The 23,195-nt window shown below is 44.2% G+C and overlaps 1 protein-coding gene across 1 annotated transcript in view; it reads left to right on the top strand.

The window, feature by feature from the left end:
• UNC79 (unc-79 homolog (C. elegans)) overlaps positions 1–23,195 on the top strand; it is a 185,361-nt gene that overhangs the window by 152,242 nt on the left and 9,924 nt on the right. The window contains exons 46-50 of the mRNA XM_019552446.1: positions 1,105–1,194; positions 6,159–6,334; positions 10,237–10,423; positions 13,218–13,415; positions 21,400–21,477. Of these exons, the coding sequence (XP_019407991.1) occupies positions 1,105–1,194; positions 6,159–6,334; positions 10,237–10,423; positions 13,218–13,415; positions 21,400–21,477 (729 nt within the window). The remainder of the gene's footprint in view (positions 1–1,104; positions 1,195–6,158; positions 6,335–10,236; positions 10,424–13,217; positions 13,416–21,399; positions 21,478–23,195) is intronic.

A 23,195-nucleotide genomic window follows, 5' to 3' on the forward strand; every position in this document is an offset into this window, starting at 1 on the left:
CCCCCTCCCCCCCCCACATTGGGCCTGCTCCTCCTCCCACCGCTGGAAACTGCCAGCTTTTAGTTTTCACTTTTTTTTGACTACAGAAATCTAAGAACAGTTTTTCTGTTACAAATTACTCTAAGGCCACAACTATGGATTTCTATTTGAAATCTGTGGGTTTATTTTGTGAGTCCTGTTTGCAAACCTAACAATACTAACAATGTGTGGCACACCTAGGATCTCAAGGTACCGCAGGGTGTTATGACACCCTGCATGAGAACCATTGCCCTAGTAACTAGGGCTGTGTCTAGCTGTTGAGCCTCTTTTGTTACAATTTTTTATTTTAAAAGAAAATGTCTACAGTTGGTAGGACCTTTTGGATTCTTCAGAATATTCCATGCTGCCCACATTTTGTAAAAATCATTTTAATGTTCCTGTGAAACCATTGAATGTTTGCTCAGTGAAAAGAAACTTTCAAATTTCAACTTCTATAAAAATTTAACAAATTGGGATCAAATTTGAAATGGCAATAAAATGCTGACATTTTGCCTCATTTGATTGCTAGTGCAAACATTCTATTAGTTTGATTTCTCCTAGCAAAAAATGTTGGTGCCACATCCATCTCTGTTAACATGCAAAAACTACGCAAACAATGATTAAACAGGATTTTTTCTGGACTTATTCATATGAAACAATGGCAGTATGCCTGTGATTTTAATTTCACTTTTTTATGGTTTGGTTCATCAGTTTCACACAGAAGAATGATCAGCTACTTAAAGAACAATGTATTAGCATTATCCAAAGGCTATTAAAGCCATACTTTTAATTGACTGTGATTTAGGTCCAGTAAAAAGTATAAGGCTTATGTTCTGCCGATATTCATAAAAAGATCTTCAGTAGCTGTGAGAAGTTCTGTGATGGATATAGCAGCTACTGACATTGGTGCAGGATACCACTGAACATAAAGCCACAAAGAATATTTATTCTCAGATGAGTAGACAGCAACTTTAAAGAAGCTGAGGCAGACAAGAAACAGATGTGTTTTTAGTGAGCAGAACGCAAAGCCAAAAGAACATGAATATGTCAAAAGTGGATGGTTATACTTGTTTCTTTTCACTTTAGTGTGGAACAGCAGCAATGGAATGCATGAGGCAGTATGTTGGTGAAGTGCTGGATTTTATTGCTGATATGCATACCTTAACTAAACTGAAGGTGAGTACAGGACACGGATATATTTACCCAAATTATAATAACTTTTGTATTTTTGGTAAATTACATGGCCGGAGGGAACCCCTATGAAAATGACTGACACCATTCTTTTTTAGGGGCCTGCTCCTTGTCCAAATTAAACCTGGACAGAAACCAGTTATTAAGTTGTTATACATTTTCAAGTACCAAATGTAGCTGGTTGGCTCTTTTTATAGCTGGATGGATATTGTTATGGCGCGATATTTACTTTGCAGATGTGGTCAATCTAAATTTATTGTGTGATTATCACATGATTAACTGGTTAATTACTTTGCACATGTGGCCAGTCTTACTTTACATATGTAACTGGTCTAAATTTTTTGTACAATTAACCAATTAATTGTGTAATATATGTAATGTGTGGTAGGGGCCTTATAGATTAGTCATTTCTCAAGGGCCAGAAAGTAACTTAGGTGGAGGACTGAAGGGAAAGGTGATTTGAATATAAAAAGATTACAGATGAAAATGTATGTCTGATTTTAGTGAAAAGTGGATGGTAATGTTAAGATAATATCATCTAAAGAGTGCACTGCAAGAGATAATCCAGCTGAAAATGACACAACAAAACATACATTTCCTTATTTGTGTTACTAATTACATTTTAATGTCAGAGCTGCTATATTTATTCATTATTTATTAAAATACATAATAATTAAAATGATTTCCTTATGTATAATTTTTTTGTTTATTTTGTTTTATTTTTCACAGTTTAGATAGTGGAAATAGACTAGTCAATAATGGAAAAGTTCTAGCCAACTTTTAGTATTATTTTTATTTTCATGCATTAGATTGATTGATGTTATAGGACAGAAAAATGTTTATATCAAAATAAACCCAGTAGATTAAATCAAACAAAACCAAATCATTTTGATATTTCCTATAAAAGTACAAATTCAGATTTTTAAAATGTCTTTATGATGTCAAAATGCTTTCAAATAGTTCCATTATAAGATAGAGATAACTTGTTAAGATAGTTTAATTGGTACTAACTGGCAGATGCTATTACTGATTTTAAAATTTTAAAAATTTAATAGAAATAATAGGAGACTATTATAAGAGTAAATTTTCTGACATAGTGAGGGCATGTAGTAGACACTACTGTGTGAAAAATAAAAACAACAATATAAAAAGCAACAAAAAATTTCAAATTAAATTTTCTGTAATTAAAAAATCATGTTGAATATATTTTCTAGGGGTTTTTTTTCATACTACTGGTGAAATAACACAGTAGCCAGATTGCATCTAAAGCTCACTTAACATGTACTTTTCTACCAGTCTTGCCTAAGTTTAGCAAGAAAACCTATGCCCATTGTTCACACAGTCAATCCTGTGATATATGCATAGTTCTACAGAGGCTTCTCTGTTAATCTTAGTGTGAAGGGTTGCTGCTTTTTTAATAACATTCTTTGCAGTCAAGATCAACATATAGTGAAGGGCTGTATAATAAACACCATCTTCCAAAGAGATGACTCTGCAGCTTCCCTGAAAAGGTCTCCTGTGGGGCTGTATCAACCCTTTCCCAAAAGCCTTTGACAGGGTGCTGGGTTTCATCATGCTACTAGTTCACCTTGTATCATGAAAACCTTAATGCTCATGAACATCATATTTCATAGATTTCATAGACATCAGGGCTGGAAGGGACCTTGGGAGATCATCAAGTCCAGCCCCCTGCCCAAAGGGGAGGAGGGTGAGACTCCTAGCTCCACCAATGAGTAGGGATAGTGAGTGAACTTGCTTATCCTGAAATGCACAGGTTATTTATTTTAATGGAGAAAAATATCTTCCCTAAGTCCTTACCCTATTGGATAGCTGTCCCAAACCTTATTTAGTTTTTGGAATGCTTTGTTAGGGGAAGCTGCTTTTTTCTCTTGTGTATGGAGGTAGTGATCCATTTTAAAGCATGACCTAATTAATCATTTTCAACCAAATTGAATTCCTTTTCCACTCTATCTTTTAAAAATAATTATTCACGCATTTTTCATTCCATTCAAAATTGCTTTCCAAAAAGCCTAACAAATGAATCAGTGGTGAGAGACTCATCAGATTTGTTCATTCCACAGAAAAACATGAATCTGAATAAAAAACGGAAACCATTTATTTGTAAATACCTTCAGATGGCTGCTCAGAGAATGCTGTCTTTTGCCTAGTTTCCCTTCATGTCTACTTATCAAATTGTGATCCTTTTCCTCCAAAACTTCATGCAAGTGCTTGACTTCAATTAGATGCATAGTCTTTTTCAGTTCAGTGTGACTATTCCTTTGGCCCAGGTATCTCCAGAATGTTTGCTTAGTCTTTATATAGTTTGTGATGGATCTGAATTAAAACCAATGTCTTAGACTTCACATTTCCATTTCATTATGGAACAAAATTAAACTAGTAAGAAAAGTCCTAAACTTTCTAGGTTGGAGGGTTGAATATTGGATTAGAGTCAAAGCATTCCAGAATTTTAGATTGTTTGGATTTAACCCATATGAATAATTTATCAAGCAGTTTGAAGAAATGCAAAAGCCTGCCAGCTAATATGACTGTTATTTTATAAAACGTAACAACTTAGTTCTGTGTCATCTTGGCTAAGTACAGACAGTTAAAAAGCTCAAGGCTAAATTGATTCAATCTTCAGAAGTTAGTCTAAACTGTGTAGTTTGAACCAATATGCAAGTGACCAGACATTCACTTTTGATTTGGGAAATGCAACTTGGGGCAAGGTTAGCCTGCTCACCCTGAAAAAGGAAGCTTGTGGGGAGGTGCAAAACATCCTGGGATGCTGGGGGACTGTGAGTTAATTTGAATCTGGAGGGGATCTGGGACAGAAGTTCAATAAACCAGTTTAATCTAAATCTGTTAGGTTTCATAGATTCATAGACATTATGGCCAGAAGGGACCTTGGAAGATCATTGAGTCCAGCCCCCTGCCCCAGGGTCAGGAAGTCAGCAGGGATCATAGGATCTCAGCAAGATAAACATCCAAATGTCTCTTGAAGGTGTTCAAAGTAGGTGCTTGAACCACCTCTGGTGGCAGTCTATTCCAGACCTTGGGAGCTTGGACAGTAAAGAAGTTCTTCCTTAAGTTCAGCCTGAAACGGTCCTAGAAGAGTTTGTGACTGTTCGACCTTGTCATCCCTTGGGGTGCTCTGGTGAACAGACGTTCCCCCAGATCCTGGTGAACACCCCTGATAAACATATCAGTGACCACCAGATCACCCCTGAGCCTGCACCTTTCCAGGCTGAAGAGTCCCATGGCTCTCAGGCTGTCTTCATAAGGTCTGTTTTCCTGACCTCTGATCATGCATGTGGCTCTCCTCTGCACTCTCTCAAGCTTCTCCACATCCTTTTTGAACTGCGGAGCCCAAAACTGGACACAGTACTACAGCTGCGGCCTCACCGAGGCTGAGTACAATGGGAGAATGATGTCCTTGGATTTGCTTGAGAAGCATCTATGGATGCAAGCCAGCATTTTGCTGATACTAATACTACATTCATCCAGGTTCATCTTAAGCCAGTTTCTGCCATTTTGAAAGCAGTTTATGTGCACTGAACTTCTATTGTGATACAGATTTGAACTGATTTCTGATCACTTGTACAAGTTGGTGTAATTTCTGTCCCTAGCGTCAGGAACATATAAAGATGTGTATACCTAGTAAAATGGGTGTATTTGGGAAGGCTGTGATATATTTACTTTTTATTTACTTCTGTAATTCATTTTCAGAGGAACACAGCGCATGTCTCCTTTATAGCTGGCTGTAACATGGTTCACCTGCGGGGGTGGCCAACTTGCTCCTGTAGTTGGCCTGTAGTTTAGCTCTCAGCCTTCCCAACTCTTAGACAAAACTCTCCTTCCTTTACCTGCCATGCCTGTTGGTATTAATCTTTACAAAATGGGAGGCTGCCCCAGGGCTTCCCAATCCTGATCTTGCCTTAAAGGGTAATTGCATGGCTCTTTCTGCTCCTACACCACACCCCATACCTCACAGGTGTGATCGGTCAGTGATGTTGAATCAACTTCCTAGTGCCCTGCTCTTCCTGGGCACTTTGCCCCTCTCAGCTAATCCCAAGTACAGCCTTCCTGTCTGAAGTCACACACTCTGCCCTTCTTCAGCTTCAGGCCCCTGTCCCCTACCTCTGTCCCTTATGAGCTGTCAGACACCCTGGTTCAATACTCGGCCCCTCTCTGGACTTGTTGATCCCTCTGGACCTCCTCCACCCCTTAGTCCCTTCACTAAAACCTCTAGACTGCCACAGGCTGTACTCTCCATGCTGGCATCCTGGAGCTACAGCTATCTTGCTTAGGCAGCATTCCCTCAGCAGCCTCTAGGCTCCTTTTGCCTGCTCAGTTCAGGGCCCAGGCTTATACCCTCTCTAAACCCAGCCCCCTCCCGGATCATGTGGCCCCAGTTGCCTTCCTGTTGTACCAGCAGCCTGCCTCAGCTGCAGCCTGCTAGCTCTTAAAGCCTCCTTCTACACTGGCCAAATACTGCAGAAGTAAACTTGCATTATCTGGGTCCATACTGTTTTACACTCATTTGACATGAACATTCATTTTGATGTTGATGGGGTTTTGTTAGATCAAATGTTCCTGGGAAGTAGATTTTAGAATTATACACTTTATTAGAGGTATTCTAATCAAAAGCCTCTGTTCCTACTAATGAAGAGGACAGAAATGATACCATATTATTTATATGACCAGTCACAACCTAAAAACATAACTTTGATTTTGGATTTCAGATGTTGCAGTAATCTTCCTTGTGGTAATGTAGAAGACTGTTATGCACTATTGTTAATGCAAACATTTGAGGAGTTTGGTGCTTTTTTCTGAATTTGCTCCACATTTTGTGTCCACTGTTGTCTGTTGACAAAGTGATTGTAGGTGAACAGACAATCCCTGAGGATTTGAGTAATGTGGATCTAACAAAATGTTCCACTGCTTTGCAGAGTCACATGAAGACGTGTTCTCAGCCACTGCATGAGGATACATTTGGCGGGCACCTGAAAGTTGGCTTAGCTCAGATAGCTGCCATGGAAATTACACGAGGAAACCACAGAGATAATAAAGCTGTGATTCGTTACTTGCCATGGCTGTACCATCCTCCTTCTGCAATGCAACAAGGGTAAGGGCACTGTTTTTCCCAAAAAGGAAGAATAGTGAGACATTCCCCCAAGAATCCTGAAGTTATACTTACATTAAAGGGATGGCTGTGAGGCACCCCACACTATTTATAATACTTGCAGAAAGAAGGATGACTTGCGTGGGAAAGACACTGGACTTATACTAAGCAAATCTGAGTTCAGTTTCTGGCTCTGCCATAGTTTTTCTATGTGACCCCAGGCAAGTCAATTAGAGTTGAGTAATACAAGCACTTATACATGTGCTTACCATTAAGAGTATACATGGGTTTGAACATGCTGAGGCTACACCTGCCAGCGCTTCAGTTTTCTATGTGTAAAATTTGTCCTGATCAGTTAAAGTCTGTGAAACCCACCGGTCTTCTGGGACTGAATAACCTAGTGGAGTCAATAAATAAAATAAATGTATTCTAGTTATGCCTCATTGGCTCTGAGTTACTGACAATGACATTAGGTTAATAATGAAAAATGGCAATGAGAACCCAACTAGGTAATGGTTTTGTACTGCCATGATACTGACATTATTCGCAGTTTCCCAGTAGCTTGTTAAATAGTTTCTAAATAGACTACTAGTGTTGGTGTTGACGGTGTTAGAGGAATAGCAGATAACAAGTACTTTGACAGGCTGTGGGGCAGAGTTGTACTGCTACCCAGCAGATCCACAGGTGATGGGTAGTGGAATGACCTTTAGGAAAAGTTAGTTGGAAATAAGCAGGGGTAACTGACAAATAAGCAATTGCAGACCAAGCGGCAGCACCAGCAACAGGATGCAGTAAGGACAGCAGATGGCAATGGTTTCCCTCCTGAAAAGCCACAAATATCCTTTGACAGTGCTGTGACATAGTGAATATAGGTCAGAACTATAATAAGACTTCCCAACCCCCAGCCATGGGTCTACAAGTCCTCAGTGGCAGAGCAGGTAGAAGAAGATGTTAGAATCTCAATGACTGCGAAGGGATGGCTGCAGTGGAACAAAACCCCCAGTTGTCTTGGTCTCCTTGCCATTGAATCAAGGTCCCATTCTGTCAAGAGCCATGTGGAAGTTGATGCGCAGCAGCTTTTCCATGATAAAAGTCAGGCACAGGTGCCTTCCATGAAAACAGCTTTTCCAGCACATTCCTCAAGCCCTGTGGTGATCAGCTAATGGTGGTAGGAGCAGGATTGTGAAGTCTAGAAGCTCCTAGTGAGGAACTGGCATGAAGACGGTGGTTACAAGAAGGCTATCTAGCACTTGGATGAGACAAGAGTGTGATTCGGCAGCTGTAACTGTTTCTGAGCAGCCTTCTTCAGGATCCACTCTGCTTATGCCATATAGTGGGGGGAGGTGGGGTGGCTAGAAAAGGTTTCATAAACATACCCCATCTAATGCAGTATTCTGTATTTCTTCCTGACTGGATCACTGTGTCCAATGGGATCACCTTTACTGCAGTCAAAAATACCAACAAAAACGCACTGTCATTTTTGGGACCTGGAACATCAGAACATACATGGACAACACTAACAGTGAACAGCCAGAGCACCACACTGCAATCATGGCCTAAGAACTCAGGCAACACAACAGTGATGTAGCTACACTGAGCAAGATCCAGTGAGCAGGCGATGACTAGCTCAAAGAACATGGAGGTGGCTATACCTTCTTCTGTAAGAGTAAACAGAAAGGAGAATGCTGACTTCAAGGAGTTGGTTTTGCCATTAAGAATGAACTCATAAACTAACTGAATGAGTTCCTTATCAGATTTAATGAGTACATTATGACTCTCCGTCTTAAACTGGCAGGGAGCCAATACGTCACTGTCATCGGTGCATATGCCCTGACTCTTGGCGCCACTGATGATACCAAGGAGGAATTCTACACCAACCTTCACCGAACCATTGGCAAAGAAAGAACAGGAAAGGTCAGCTCCAGTGGCATCCTCCTTTTGACCAAATGTGCAGAACATGGATGCATCATCACCAACAGCCTGTTCTGCCGTAAAAACAGGTACAAGACATCATGGTAGCACTCATGATCTAAGCAGTGGCACCTAATTGACTATGTCATCATCCATATCCAGGATTACAAAGATGTCCATGTCACTCAAGCTATACTAGGAGCTGATGATTGCTGGACTGATTGCTGACACATCCACTTGGTTATGTCACTCAAACTGGCTCTCCAGACAACAGCTGCAGTGGAAACAATGCTGACAGAAGATCAATGCTGAAGGACTCAAGGACCCAAGGAAGCAAGACCTCTTCCACCAATGCCTCAATGAAAAACTGGTGAATTCCAATCAACACTGGGAGTTGGGGCATGTAGAGTGGACTCAAGGCCACCATCATCAGTGCCTGTGAAGAGAAACGTGGATTCTCTATCAAGTAACATCAAGGCTGGTTTGATGGGAACAACCAGGAGATCCAGAAGCTGATTGTTTGCAAGTGCAAGGCCTTTGATGCTTGGCAAAATGACACCAACTATAAGCAAAAGAAATTGAGTCTCCAACAAGCCAAGGCAGAGGTCTAAAGGAGGACCCACAATATGAAGAACAAATGGTGGGAAGACAAAACTAAGGAGATTCAACATCTTGCTGACATCCACCATATACATGGCTTCTTCAGTGCCACCAAATCCATCTACGGTCAAGCACTTAGGGGCCAACCCCCTTGAGACCTAAGGATGGCAGAGACCTGATCCAGAAAACGGGAGCATTTTGAAGACCTTTTCAATTGTCAGACTCAGCTGTTGATGAGAATGTGTTCTTAACTCCATCCTGCAACACCCAGTCAGAGATGATTTCAGAATCCCTCCAACCCTTAATGAGGTGAGAAAAGCCATTATGCAGATGAAAAACAATAAGGCATCTGGAGTAGATGGAATCTCCGTTGAAAGAAGGAGGAGAAGAGCTCACATCACAGCTTCATGCCCTCATCTTAAGGGCCTGGAATGATGAGGAAATCCCAGACAACCTCAGGGATGTCATAACTATGACAGTCTTCAAAAAAAGAGACAAGTCCAACTATGGAAACTATAGAGAGATCACCTTGGTGTCCACCACAGGAAATATCATTGCAAGAACACTTCTGAACCATCTCCTTATACTTGCTGAAAAGCTCCTCCCATAATCTCAGTGTGGGCTTAGGGCATCAAGAGGCACAGCTGACATATTCTTCACAGCTTTCCAGCTGCAGGAGTAATTTGGGTACAACATAAGCCTCTCTACATGGCCTTCTTTGACCTTACACAAGCTTTCAACTCTGTCAGCCAAGAAATTTTGTGGAGAATCTTTTTCAAGTATGAATGCCCACTGAAATTTGTCACCATTCTCTGCCTGCTTCATGACAGTATGCGAACGGTGGTTCTCAGTAATGGATCCATCAGAGCTCCCTTTGAGGTTAAAACAAGGCTAATGATCTAATTAGACAAAGAAAGACAAAGGTTAGGAAAAAGGAATGCTGATTTACTACTTTATACTGATGGGGAAATGTGATTCAGAGAGAAGGTCACACTGTAAGTTTGTGGCAGAGCCAGGAACCAAACACATATCTCATGGGTCACTGCTTTCTGCTGACCACAATATTCAATGTACAGGGAACCATGCTAAAAAGCTCAGTTTGGGCAGTCTCTCCATTTCAGTAATATGTACCTGAATAAGCACTACACATGGATCTATGAAACTGAGTTTCTGGCAGCAGTTGTGTACATGATCTCTGCCTTGTGCAGACAGAACAAGTTCAGTTGGGCTTGTTCATACCATACCAAGTCAGCCAAGCTATGAGTGGTTCTAGTGGGAACTCCCACAAGCTATACAAATGATGTATACCTTAGCAGATATTTTAAAAATGCTGAGCAAGATTCAGGGAAATAGAAAACGTACTATCATTGTGAAAATGCACTCTTCTCTGACAGGCCCAAGGAGTTCATTGAATGTGTATCTCACATTCGTTTGCTTTCCTGGCTCCTTCTGGGGTCCCTGACGCACAATGTTGTCTGCCCAAATTCTCCATCATCTTGCATGCCAATTCCTCTGGATGCAGGTTCCCACGTTGCAGACCACCTTATAGTTATCCTGATTGGGTTTCCTGAGCAGTCAAAGGTAAGGAAGTCCATGCATTTGTGGTGTGCATCATCATTAGTATTGCAAACACTTGGCATTAAATTCTATTTCACCTTTTTGGGCATAGGTAGAGCCTACACAGCCACATGATGGCAATTTTTATCACTTAAACAGTCTGCTTATCCTGCATGTTCCTTTTGATCATGCTCAGCTGGCTGCACTATGACTGTCTTGGTGCCCAGTGGGAATAGACTCTCCTAGGTACTTGTATTCTTCAGGGTAAGTTCCACCAAAACCACAAGTAGCAAGTATTTGACACCAGAGGAGAAGGAGTTTTAGAGTTGGTGTGCTTGCCCAGGGTGTAAGGCCCAGGTTCATAGCCTACCTTCTCAGAGAGGAAATGAAACCACTGAAGGCCTCTGACCAACATGGCATGTGTGAGGCATCTCCCAGAGCACACTCCAGCCTTGTTATTGAAGCTGGGTCATGGTGTAGCCAGGAAGGGAAGATGTGTAAGGCCAGGAGGAGGACCAGCCAGAGGCAGTCAGTGAGATGGGTAGTGCTTTAGAAGAGATGGGGGTCCCTGCTCTCAGTGGGGACAAAAGTTATTGAAGTTCCGTTCATCAGTGTTATCTGATGAATGTTAAATGCAAGGTGCAGCTCCAAGAAGAGAGCTGTCAAGTGTTCTTCATAATGCTTAGCATGTGGCCTGATAGCTAGAAACTTTGCTGGGAACTGGAAAACACATGTTCAAACCCCCTTTGGGTATTAGAGTCCTAAAACCCAGGTTTCCCATTCCCTGAGTAAATACCCTAGCCACTGAACTACTGGACTAGAAGGTAGGCAGGTTCACTTCCATGCCCTCATCCTGCTTCTGGCTGGTCCTTGTGCAGGGTGAGCCTTTTCTGATACAGAAGACACTACATCACTGTAGCAATGAGCTATGGCAGCATAGTGTCAGGAGGCATGAACCATGAACTGCACAGTAAGGTCAGAAACAACCTGTGTGCTACTGGATCTATGCAGTAACAGCTGTTACTGCACAGTCATTTAATACTTGCTTTAGCATTTAGCAAGTACTAAATGAGTGCACAGTAACAACTGTGCATGGAGTGCCACTTGTGCTCATGGTGAAACAGGATCTTGCCTTTAGCAACCAGTTGTGGTTTTCACAGGCAGGTAAATAGTTTCTTAGAACTTCCCCTTCTCCAGATCTTGTAAATGTGACTGCATGGTAATGAATGTCCCTGTCTAAAGTTGCATACACTCCCAGGCAATAACCCAGACCCTATACATTGTAAAATGCTTCAGTCACATTGTCTGAATACTGTAAGTCCACTGCCTGTTTTGTATTTCAAAAAAGACCTCACTCTACTAAAAATGGCATGTTGTTATCTTCACAAGAAACAGGCACGGAAAGAGACTATAAGTTTGTGATTAGGAAGGGTGTTTTTTAAGGTAACAGTCCCTGCAGAGAAAGAAAACAAGTAATAACTTCTCTAGAATTCATCTTGTTTGAAGCATTTGACTCTGAGCATGGTAACAGGAATTCTTGAGTTCTAAACTGAGCTCTGACGTTGACTCTCACTGTAACAACTAAATTACCACTTGTTCTGTATAGTACTATATAGAAAATACGTTTCTGTTCTACTCTATCCTGTTCTATTCAAATAGTGTAATACCGCTAGCTGACCCACATCTCAGGCTTGATGTCAGGATTAGAGTTACTATTTGCTAACAGTGATGGGTCTAAGCACAACTTTATTTGCCAAGTGCTTTGAAGATGGTAAGTGCTCGTCAGTGTTGCAAATCATAAACCATTTACAACAATAATTAACGTAGATACAACTTGTATTCCTACAATATTATGCAGGGTTTAATAAACTACAGAAGTAGAACAAACAGGGTTGTCCTTTACTTATCGCTCTCCAACCTATCTAAGGCTGATGTTTCCCATTCATTCTTCCTGGACTTTTTTTTGCTTCTTCAAATACTTCCCTCTAGATACCAAGCAACCATGGCAACATTTGGTACAGTCATGCTGCCGCTGAGTATGCATCACTATTATACTTTCAAACTAAGAAAATATCTTTGACCTGAAATACAATGAAGCATGTCTTTTATAATGAACTAGTGACATGCCTCAGAGTCCAGAAGGCTAAGAAATCAGCATACGTAACATTTGCTATTATTTATTACTAGTGGAGCATGTTCAGGTATGTTCTGTACATTCATAAGACTATACTGTGAGCCTTACAAAACTCATACCCTGGGGCCACAATGTGGAAGTAAAATTATTTATTTTTGGGCATACTCCTTTCCTGAGACCCCAAACCCATACCAACTAATCTAGAACAGGTTTAAAATGATGAATCTTAAAGGTTGTTGAGTCTAAAAGGTGTGATCCAACAGGCCTTCCATTGGCTGCTGCGGGGAATTTTCCCTCAGGAAGTTTTGTGGGATTGATCCCTAAGAACATTCTGACCTGCACACATTTCTTACTTCAGAGGGATGGATGCTAGTGTGACTGCTCAGGAGTGTGGGCCCACAGTGGGCCAATTGATTATTAGATAGGAATCTTAGACTGTATATGCAAAAAGATTTGTAGAGTATTAACAAGCTGTTAGCAGGTGCTTTCCACTTACTTTACCCTTGCAAAAGACAAAACACTTGATAGGCTTAGGGTACTTGGCAGTATATGAAAGAGAAGCCCTTTCAAGTGGATTGCTTCATTTGGACCCTGCGTTAATGGTGGTTGCTTTTGTGGAGAGTACAATTGATACTGTTATGCATTATTTCAGTAAAACGTTTTCCTCGCATTCTTGTTTTACAGACATCAGTGCTGCACATGTGCTCCCTCTTCCACGCATTTATATTTGCCCAGCTCTGGACAGTATATTGTGAACAAACAGCAGTAGCCCCTACTGTCCAAAATCAAAATGAATTTAGCTTTACGGCAATCCTTACAGCTCTGGAATTCTGGAGCCGGGTGACACCCAGTATCCTACAGCTCATGGCACATAACAAAGTGGTGAGTCAGATGATGTGTACAGATTTGTTTATCACAGATTTAAGCAAAGCCAAGCCTTCTGGGTTTCAAGTTAAAAGCTGTATGCATAAAGCTGTGCATACTTTTTCATGGAAAATAAGCCTGGGAAGGATCTCAGAAGCTCATCTAATCTGTTCCCCTGCTCCCAAGCAGGACCAATTTTGTAAAACAGTCCCACGGTTTTTGTATATACCATATGTGTTGTCCTTGAGAGTTTGAAGGGGATGTTAGTTCATAACAGTTCTATCCTGTAGTCTCTGAAATATGACCTAGGTGATTTTTTGGATATTAGAACTACTGCTGATTGGACTGGAGACCCATTTTAGACAGCCCCATTAGAGATAGCATCCTAACCCTCCTACAGGTGGCCATGCTCCTGTTTGACTCTGCCTAGGAGAATTGATCCAGTGCTTCCAAATAGTTCTGTCAGTGTTTGTTTTGAGTTTTACCATGTAGCTCATGTTCAGTCAAAACAGCTCAACTTGTGCATACTGAATACTCAGAGCCAACTGGTTGCAAGAAAGCCACTGAATAAGAATTATCCAAAGACTTCATTCGGCATATATTTTTGAGTCATGAGTGATTTACAAGACCACACATTGCTAACATATTTGAAAACAGAAACTAAGCCAAATTGTAATTCATTTTCTGTTAAGGATTATTGGCTTAGCTCTGCTTGGCAGGGGGCTCATGGAACAGCCTGTGCTCTTAAGACCCTGATGCGGTGCTAGGTGCCCAGTGCCCCCCTGATATGTACTGAGGGCTCTTGACTTCCATTGACCAGTACTTCATAGGTTTGGACATACACAATGGCAGTATGCTTTTAGGTCTGCACATTCAGTGATGAGAACTTGCTTAAGAAGAACAGGCTATATAGTGACTTCCATTTACTAGAGTCAAGACAAGTATGGTACTCCCACAGAGTTCATAGACGTTCTCCATTAACTGAAATGACAATTGCTGTCTTAGTCTCTGAAGGTCTTGATTTTAGCTCTCTGAGGGTGAGAATCTGCGTATGTGGCTTAGTCTTTGTGCCTGCCGGGCTTTCTCTAGCCACGTGGTGGTGGCTCGGATCTCCCTGATGGATGTTATGCCTCTTCCGGGCCTTTTGGTAGCGTCGAGGTAACTCTACCCTCCTGCGCCACAGACCCTGCTTCCCGCCTGCCATGTCTTAATGTTCTGCAATGGGCAGGGTCGGCTGGTGGGTCCCTTGGTGCCCGGGTCCGACCCAGCGGTTGTTCACGGGGCTCCATCACCCCTACACCCTGGCCTCACGCCACCTCTGTTGGGTTGCCTCGGTGATGTCTTGAAGCCTTCCTAGTGGAGCAAGCCCTTCCTACTTGTGTGCTAATGCCTCATGGGGTTAGGTCGCACCCCTCTGGCCGAGCCCCTCACCAAACTGCCCCAACCTGGGGCAATTCACCTGCAGCCTCCACAACACAGTGCTCCTCCACCAACCACCATGAATTATATTTCACTTTGTCCCTTAGTGCAACAAGGGAATTTCTACCCTATCCATTGCCCCTGGAGCTCATGCCCCTTCAGGTTTGCCCTTCTGGGCTTTGGCAGCGACCCCGCCTTGATCACAACCCTTCGTCTGGGTCGTCCCAGACTCCTGCCTCCCAGCATGCCGTCCTCCACACCCCACCAGCCTGGCACTCCACCTGTGTCTTTCGGTGTTCTCGTGGCTGCCTCCACTCTCCCTCCTTCAGACCGGCACTCACTCCACCAGTGCACAATGGGGAACGCTGATGGGATGACTCTCTCTCCAATGAGCCTTGCTCCGGCTCATCAGCATCCTCAGGACCCTCCTCCGGGGCTTGCTCCTTCAGCGGTGTCTGCAGAAGCTCCGTCTCCGGGCCATCCGCCCCCTCCACCGCAGCTGCTGCCATTTTTATCTTTGCCGGCCAGCATCTGGTGCCGACATCACTGGCTGGCCACAGCTGTACATAGAGGCAGCTCATGAGCTGCATGGGTTCTCCTCGCTGTTCCCCGGGAGCATCGTTCTGGGCTGCAGGTAAGCATCTTGCATTACCCTGCTTCCCAGGACAGTCTTCTTAGCCAGGGACTTCCAAACCTTTTTAGAATGTATATTTCATAGATTTCATAGATGTTAGGGCTGGAAAGGACCTCAAAGATCATCAAGTCCAGCCCCCTGCCCCAGGGGCAGGAAGTCAGCTAGATTCAAAGGACCCCAGCAAGATAAGCATCCAAGCATTTCTTGAATAAGTCATAGATTCATAGATTATAGAGTCAGAAGGGACCCAATGGATCATCGTGTGTGACCCCCTGCAACTGTCAGGAAAGAGGACCAAGGTCAGACAGTGCCACCCAGGTGATTGCCAAGCCTCCTCTTGAAGACCTCCAAGTTAGGTGATAGCACCACCTCTCTTGGAAGCCCATTCCAGACTCTGGCCACCTTTGTTGTAAAAAAATTCTTCCTAATGTCTAACCTAAATCTGCTCTCCACTAGTTTGCATCCATTATTCCTAGTTACTCCCTGGGGCACTCTGGTAAATAGCGCATCCCCCAATTCTCTGCTTTCCTCCCCTGATAAACTTATAGGCAGCCACAAGGTCACCCCTCAGCTGCAGCCTGACTAGTGAGGGGGAGCATCACCTCCCTCGATCTGTTGGTCATGCATCTGCTAATACATGACAAGGTGCAATTTGGCTTTCTTGATGGCCTCGTTACATTGCTAGCTCATGTTCATCTTACAGTCAACTATGACTCCAAGATCTCTCTCAGTCTCTGAGCTGCTGAGGAGGACATCCCCCAACGTGTAGGTGTGCTGGGGATTCCTTCTTCCTAGGTGGAGTACCTTACATTTGTCTTTGTTGAATTGCATCCTATTAAGTTCCGCCCATTGATCTAACCTGTCCAGGTCAGCCTGTATCTGCTCCCTGCCCTCTGGTGTATTAACTGCGCCCCATAGTTTGGTATCGTCCGTGAACTTGGAGAGAGTGCTCATCATACCCTCATCTGAATCGCTGATGAAGATATTAAATAACACCAGCCCAAGGACCGAACCCTGTGGCACCCCACTGCCCACCTCCTTCCAGGCCGAGAATGACCCATCAACCACCACTCTCTGGGTGTAGTCCCTAAGTTAGTTTGCCACCCACCTGGCTGTGTAGGCATCCACTCCACAGCCCATTAACTTCCCTGTGAGAATAGGATGCAAAACTGTGTCATAGGCCTTCCTAAAATCCAGGTAGATGACATTGGCCTCTGCTCCTGTGTGAAGGCAGTGTGTGACCTGGTCATAAAAGTCTATAAGGTTTGTCAGCCAGGATCTGCCTGTGACAAACCCATGCTGGTTTCCTTTCAGCATCCTTTCCCCTGCTGGGCTTTCACAAATATGCTCGTTGATGATTTTTTTCTAGCATTTTCCCAGGAATAGAGGTAAGACTGACTGGCCTAAAGTTACCCAGCTCCTCCCCTCTCCCCTTCTTAAAAATGGGCACCACGTTGGCCCTTTTCCAGCCCTCAGGGACCTGTTTGGAGCACCATGAGAACTTAAACAGCCGTGCCAGCAGCTCAGCAATGACACTGGTCAATTCCTTTGGCACCTGTGGATGGAAGTCATCTGGGCCTGCTGACTTGTACCTATCCAGCCCTTCCAAGTGCTCTTTAAGTCAGCACTAACCTTTGGCAGTTTGGTGCCTTTTGGACATTTGTTTATGCTCAAGGTATGGGGATTGTCTAGGTCAGTATTAAGGAATACTGAAGTGAAGAACTCATTGAAAACCTCTGCCTTTTTGTCTGCGTCAGCCACCAACTGACCTGATTTGTCCTGCAGGGGCCCTATGCTACTCTGTGCCTTCTTTTTGCTCACTATGTACCTGTAGAAGGACTTTTTATTGTCCTTGAATGTTGTAGCCAGCCTAAGCTCCAGTCCTGCCTTGGCCTGCCTGACTCCCTGCAATAGCGTGCCAGGGTGGTGTATGCCTCCTTGGTGGCTGCCCCCAGCTTCCACTGCCTATACATCTCTTTCTTTGCCCCCAGTCTTTCCTTAAGCTCCCTGTTAAGACAGGGTTTTTTTTTTAATCCCCCTAGCCCCTTTCCTGTGTAAGGGGATAGATTCCTTTTGTGCTCCAAGAATCACTTCCTTGAGAAACTTCCAACCCTCTTGGATCCCCATTAGCCCAATGCTCTTGAGCTCAGCCACTTCACTAACTAGGTTCCTAAGTTCACTAAAGTTGGCCCTTCTGAAGTCTAAAACTCTAGCATCACTGGATATTTTTCTCACCCTTCACTGGATAGTGAACTCTACTAAGTGGTGGTCACTGTCACCCAGGTTTCTGTGTGGTCGCAGGTTCCCCACAAGATCATCCCCTGTTGCTAGGACCAGATCTAGCATGGCGCTACCCTGGTGGGACTGGACACCATCTGGGTTAGGTGGAGGTCCTGCACACAGTATAAGAACCTTCTTGAGTGGCTTGTTTTGGCCGCCTATTCCTCCCAGCTGACGTCCGGGTAATTTAGGTCCCCCATGACCATTGCCTCTCTCACCTGTATGGCAACTGAAAGCTGCTTGGAGAATACCTGATCTAGCTTGTCATCCTGGTGAGGAGGTCTGTAGTAGACCTCTACTACCAAGTCCTTTTCACCTGGCCCCCCCTGGATCCTGACCCACAATGCCTTGGTATTCCCCTCCTCCACTCCTGTTTTGATGACGGAAGATGTGTACTGCTCCTTAATATGGAGAGCTACACCCCCACCTTTTCTCCCTACTCTGTCTCATTTATACAACCTGTACCCCTCAATGCCTACCGCTGAGTCGTGTGCAGAATCCCACCATGTTTCAGTTGAGCCAACTAGGTAATACTGTGTGCTAGCAAGCAGGAGTGTGAGCTTCTCCTGCTTGTTCCCTATACTCTTGGCATTTGTGTAAAAGACATTTTAGCCCCCCAGTGTGTGCTCTTGGTGTTCCTTTACCTTGATGGTGTGCGTTTCCCTTAGTGCTTACCTTGTTTGTGGCTTTCCAACCCTGAGTTCTCATCAACCACAGGTTCCCCATCCCCTGTCGAACCTAGTTTAAAGCTCTTTGGAGGAGATCAGCCAACCTGCGGGAGAACAGATGCTTACCTCTAGGAGAGAGATGAAGATTGTCCCATCCTAGGAAGCCTTTTCCCTGTAAGTGCTGGTTGTGGTTGCAGAATCTGAATCCTTTCTGAAGACACCATATCTGGAGCCGCTGGTTGACTTCCCTGATGTAGGCATCCTGGCGCCTTCGGCTGCTGCCAGCTGGAAGGAAGGAGGAGAATACCACCTGTGTCTCTGACTTTCTGAGGCTGACTCCCAGCTCATGGAAGTCCTTCATGATGCAGTCAGGACTACTCCTAGCTCCATCATTAGTGTCCACATGGACAAGGACCATGGGGTAGTATTTGGAGGGCTTGATGAGTTTAGGAATCCTTGCAATGATGTCACTGACCTTAGCTCCAGGCATGAAGGAGACCTCTCTCCTGAGGGATCCGGTTGGCAGATCAGCCCTTCCATGCCTCTCAGGATTGAGTTGCCCGCCACAATAACTCAGCGTTTCTTCTTCTGCCTGGGCAGTGGTCCCCCAGTCTGCCTGGCGGTGGCTGCAGGGATCACCTCCTCTCCATCTCTCCTCCACCAAGGCTGCCAGGGCCCTGTACCTGTTCCCCAGACACACTGGGGAAGCAGATGTCAAATCCTGTCACCCGGGTCTGGGGGTGACAGTTGTTCACTCCCCTGCTGCAGATTCCTCTCGTGGGGTTTCACCCATAGGCATCTGGAGCTGTAAGGAATGGAAGTTCCCGTCAATCACAGCCTCCTCCTCCCTGATCCCCCTAAGCCTGCTCACCACCTCCTGGAGTTCCCTTACCTGCTCCTCCAGGGCCCAAAGGTGGACCAGAGTAGGTGCCTGCACCACATCTGGAGGGAGTCTATTCCAGGTCTTGGGGGCTCGGACAGTAAAGAATTTTTTTCTTATGTCCAGCCTAAAGTGGTCTTGTAGGAGTTTAGGACCATTGGTCCTTGTTTTTCCTTGGGGCTCTCTGGTGAACAGATACTCTCCCAGATCCTGATGAACACCCCTTGTGTACTTATAGGCAGCCACCAGGTCCCCCCTGAGCCTGTGTTTTTCCAGACTGAAGAGTCCCATGGCTCTCAGCCTCTCTTCATAAGGCCTATTCTCTTGCCCTCTGATCATGCACGTGGCTCTCCTCTGCACTCTGTCAAGCTTCTCGACATCCTTTTTGAATCACGGAGCCCAGAATTGGATGCAGTACTCCAGCTGCGGCCTCACCAAGGCCAAGTACAGTGGGAGGATTAACTAACTTAATATAATGCTTAACACTTCTTTGTATTATATATAATATAATCATGGGTGACTGGTGCCTGCAGAGTCTGGGGGGGCACCAGTGGCCAATTGCTGACCAGGGCAGGTGGGGTCCCCCAGTAGCCAATCACCGAAGGAGGGGTAGGCCCCAGCAGCTGATCGCTGGGGGTGGGCAGAGCGGGGTGGGGGGAACAGCCGATCACAGTGCCTGTAGCAAAACCAGAAGTGCCACTGGCACTTCTCTCAGTGCCAGCCGGCGTCAATCTCGGGGGGCACCAGCTGGCACTTTGCTTGGTGCCCCCACTGCCCAGCTGGTGAAGGCCAATCTCAGGGTGGGCATGTGCCCCCCGTGCCCTCCCTATGCATTGCCTATGGTAACAGTTAATACTTTATTTAACAATTGCCTTGCTGAATACCTCTCTTCACATGTCTGGTCACATGGGTCACTTCCTATTTTGCTCAGACCTGGATTTCTTCCCTTTCATTAGAAATTGTTTGGAGTGCAGATGGAACATTCTTGTACCACTACATCAGTTGCCTATAAGGGCATGTACATAATATATTTAAAGATATCTTCTAATGAGATTTTAGTCCTTGAAAATGAGGAGAAGCTTGCATGATCACCTAGATCTGTGTGGAGCCCTAGTAGTGCTCTCTGGTTCAGTGACCAAAGTTTAGGAAATGTTGTTGTTAGCCCCTGTGCACTGATGTCATGTTGAAGTCAGTGGGAGTTCTGTGTGGTACTTAACTGTGACTAGCCTGATGCTTGGCCAAACCTAAAAGGAAAGGTGTGACTTCATGACAAGAGTTGGGACCAGGGTGTTTTTTAATCCCAGGTCTAACAATGACTCATTATATGGCCCTAATTGGAAGTCATTAAACTGTCTGTCTTGGCTACCACTCTGTGAAATGCAGATAATAATACTTACCCATCTCACAGGGGTGTTGTGGAGTTTAATTAGTTAGTGTTTGTAAAGCACTTTGAAGATGAAAAGCGCCACATAAAAGCTAAGTTTATTATTATCTAGGGGAATTCATGCATATTTCAGACAGACACTGTAAATACACACTGCTATCTTGGAGTATTTGTTTTGTTGTACCTGTGTATTTACATAACATAAAACATAAAATGCTATTTACTGTCAAATATCTAATATTTGCATATACAGTATTTCATGCTATAAAATTGAAGAATTATATATCCATGGCCCCTCTGCCAAATCAGAACAATAAATTACCATCAGAAATAAAAAATAAAAAATTGATCTTCATGACTATAATAATTGTCAAAGGAGTTTAGTAAATAAGAATACCAATTTCTGACTAGGTGACTGATGAGAACTACCCAGCAGGGATATGTGGGAAGGATTTATAAGGACCAGGATGCAGGAAATTGAAGGCAATTTGTCTTGGTATATCACAGGAATTAAGCAAAATAAATGGATCACTTAGAAGTATTTAACTGATATGTGCTGTAGTATCAGAGGAAGGCTTAATAAATCTAAATGTCCCTCCTGTATACAAGTACTATTTAATCTGAAATGTCAGTAGTTCAAAAATATATACTTTCTGACCCAGTATAAGTGCCAAGGAAATGAAGCAAAATTATTTTTAGGACCCATTGGCTTTTTTCATGCACATTTGTTCTTTCAGATGGTGGAAATGGTGTGTCTTCATGTGATTAGTTTAATGGAGGCTTTACAGGAATGCAACTCTACCATCTTTGTCAAGGTAGGAAAACCACTTGTTGTGGATACTTTTTAAAGGATACTGCCTGGATAGTTCAACTTACAAAGATGTTATTAGAGTTCCCAGAAGAGGAAACTAGAAGAGGCAGAAGTTGTTGATCCAGTTTGAAGATGTAACTATCTGACAGAGATGGGTAGTTCCATCTCCCTCCAGATCCAAACTTCCTTTGAATTTTGACATAATTTCTGATATCTGACACTATCTCTAAAAACACACTCAACAAAACTATGAATTCAGTTATCCCTGATTTTTTTGTATACAAAAGCTAAATTCGTTGCTTCCTTTTTGACCCATTTCCTAATTGCTAACATTCATTATGGCTCTATGTTTCCTTTGGAGATTATCTCAAGGCCCTGCCAATCAAACCCTTTTAGGCTGTTAATGCAAGGTTTGTGCAAGAAAAATGTCTGGTTTTATCATGTGCCTATATTTGGGTTTCTTACTTTCCTGAATTCTGTTTCTCTTGAAAAATGAAATAGCCCTGTGTCAATTAATAGTCTATTTCCTGCTTGCTTTACTGATCCAAAATTCCTTTGGAAATAAGTGGCCAGCAGCAGCGTTTGGTCCAAAGGGAAAAAAACAATGGATTTTTCCTAATTGTGGGTCACTGGAATGTTCCTGGCACTAACTTGATGAGAATGAAACAAAACTTGTCAAAGCATTTGGGTAGCCACACCAGGATAAAATAAATACTGACATTATTGATGCTTCCCTATTATACTCCTTGGGAACCAGTCTTCAGATAAGAGAACAGCAAACAGATCGGTTATTAGCGGGGATACAGGTTTCCTGTTCATCATGGAAAAACATGGTAAAACTTGGATTTTTTCACTTTAAGGAGGAAAAACCCAGATTTTCTCTTTTTAAAGATAAAAAGTTAAGGAGAAAAATTTTCTTTTTAAAGGAGAAAACGTGGGAAAAGGCAGGTTTCCCCTTGAAGGCTGGCAGAGTTCTAGCCTGCAAGGGACTGGAGGGAGTGGGAGGAGGGTGGTCAGGTAGGGGGCACCATAGGCATGTGTGCATGTACATAGGCACATGGCCACTAGGCAGCCTGGGCAGTGTGTGGGGCTTGGGGCTCAGAGCCATGGGCAGCGACAGGGCCTGGGCAGGGAGCAGGACAAAGTTGTAGGTGGCTCGTCCAGAGGGTGTGGGGGAGAGGTGGCTCCCTGCTGCTGTGCATGCACCCAGGGGAGGCACGGAGGGTGTGTGTCCCCCAGATTTGTGTGTGGGGTGGGGGCAGGCTGCCCACTGTGCGCTTAGGCTCCTCAGCAACAGTGCAAGCCTCCCTACCCAGCTGAGTCTTGCTGCACTGGGTCTCACCGCCTGGGCCCTGGAGACCCTGGGGGGAGGGCAGCAGGGCAGAGTGGGGCAGGAAGGCCTGTGCCACTACTGGAAGCCCTGCAGCACCATGGCAAGGCACCCTGTGCCTGCCCAGCAGTAGTGGGGGTGGTGGCAAGCAACTGTGCCATCTCATTGCTGCCAGGTAAGCAGGGGCCTCCAGCAGAAGTACAAGCTTCCCTACTCTGCTCTACCCTGCCATGCTGAGTGCCATCTATTGGACTATGGAGGCCCTGGGGAGAGGGCAGCAGGGTGGGGAGCCTGAGCCTGTGGTGGGCAGCTCCCCCTCCACCCCACCATGGGCTCCAATCCAGCCATGGCACCCTTGGGGGAAGGGAAACTGGGCCACAGTCTGTGCCACT

Source organism: Crocodylus porosus, unplaced genomic scaffold, assembly GCF_001723895.1.
Source record: "Crocodylus porosus isolate Cpor-Errol unplaced genomic scaffold, CroPor_comp1, whole genome shotgun sequence".
Taxonomy (NCBI): domain Eukaryota; kingdom Metazoa; phylum Chordata; order Crocodylia; family Crocodylidae; genus Crocodylus; species Crocodylus porosus.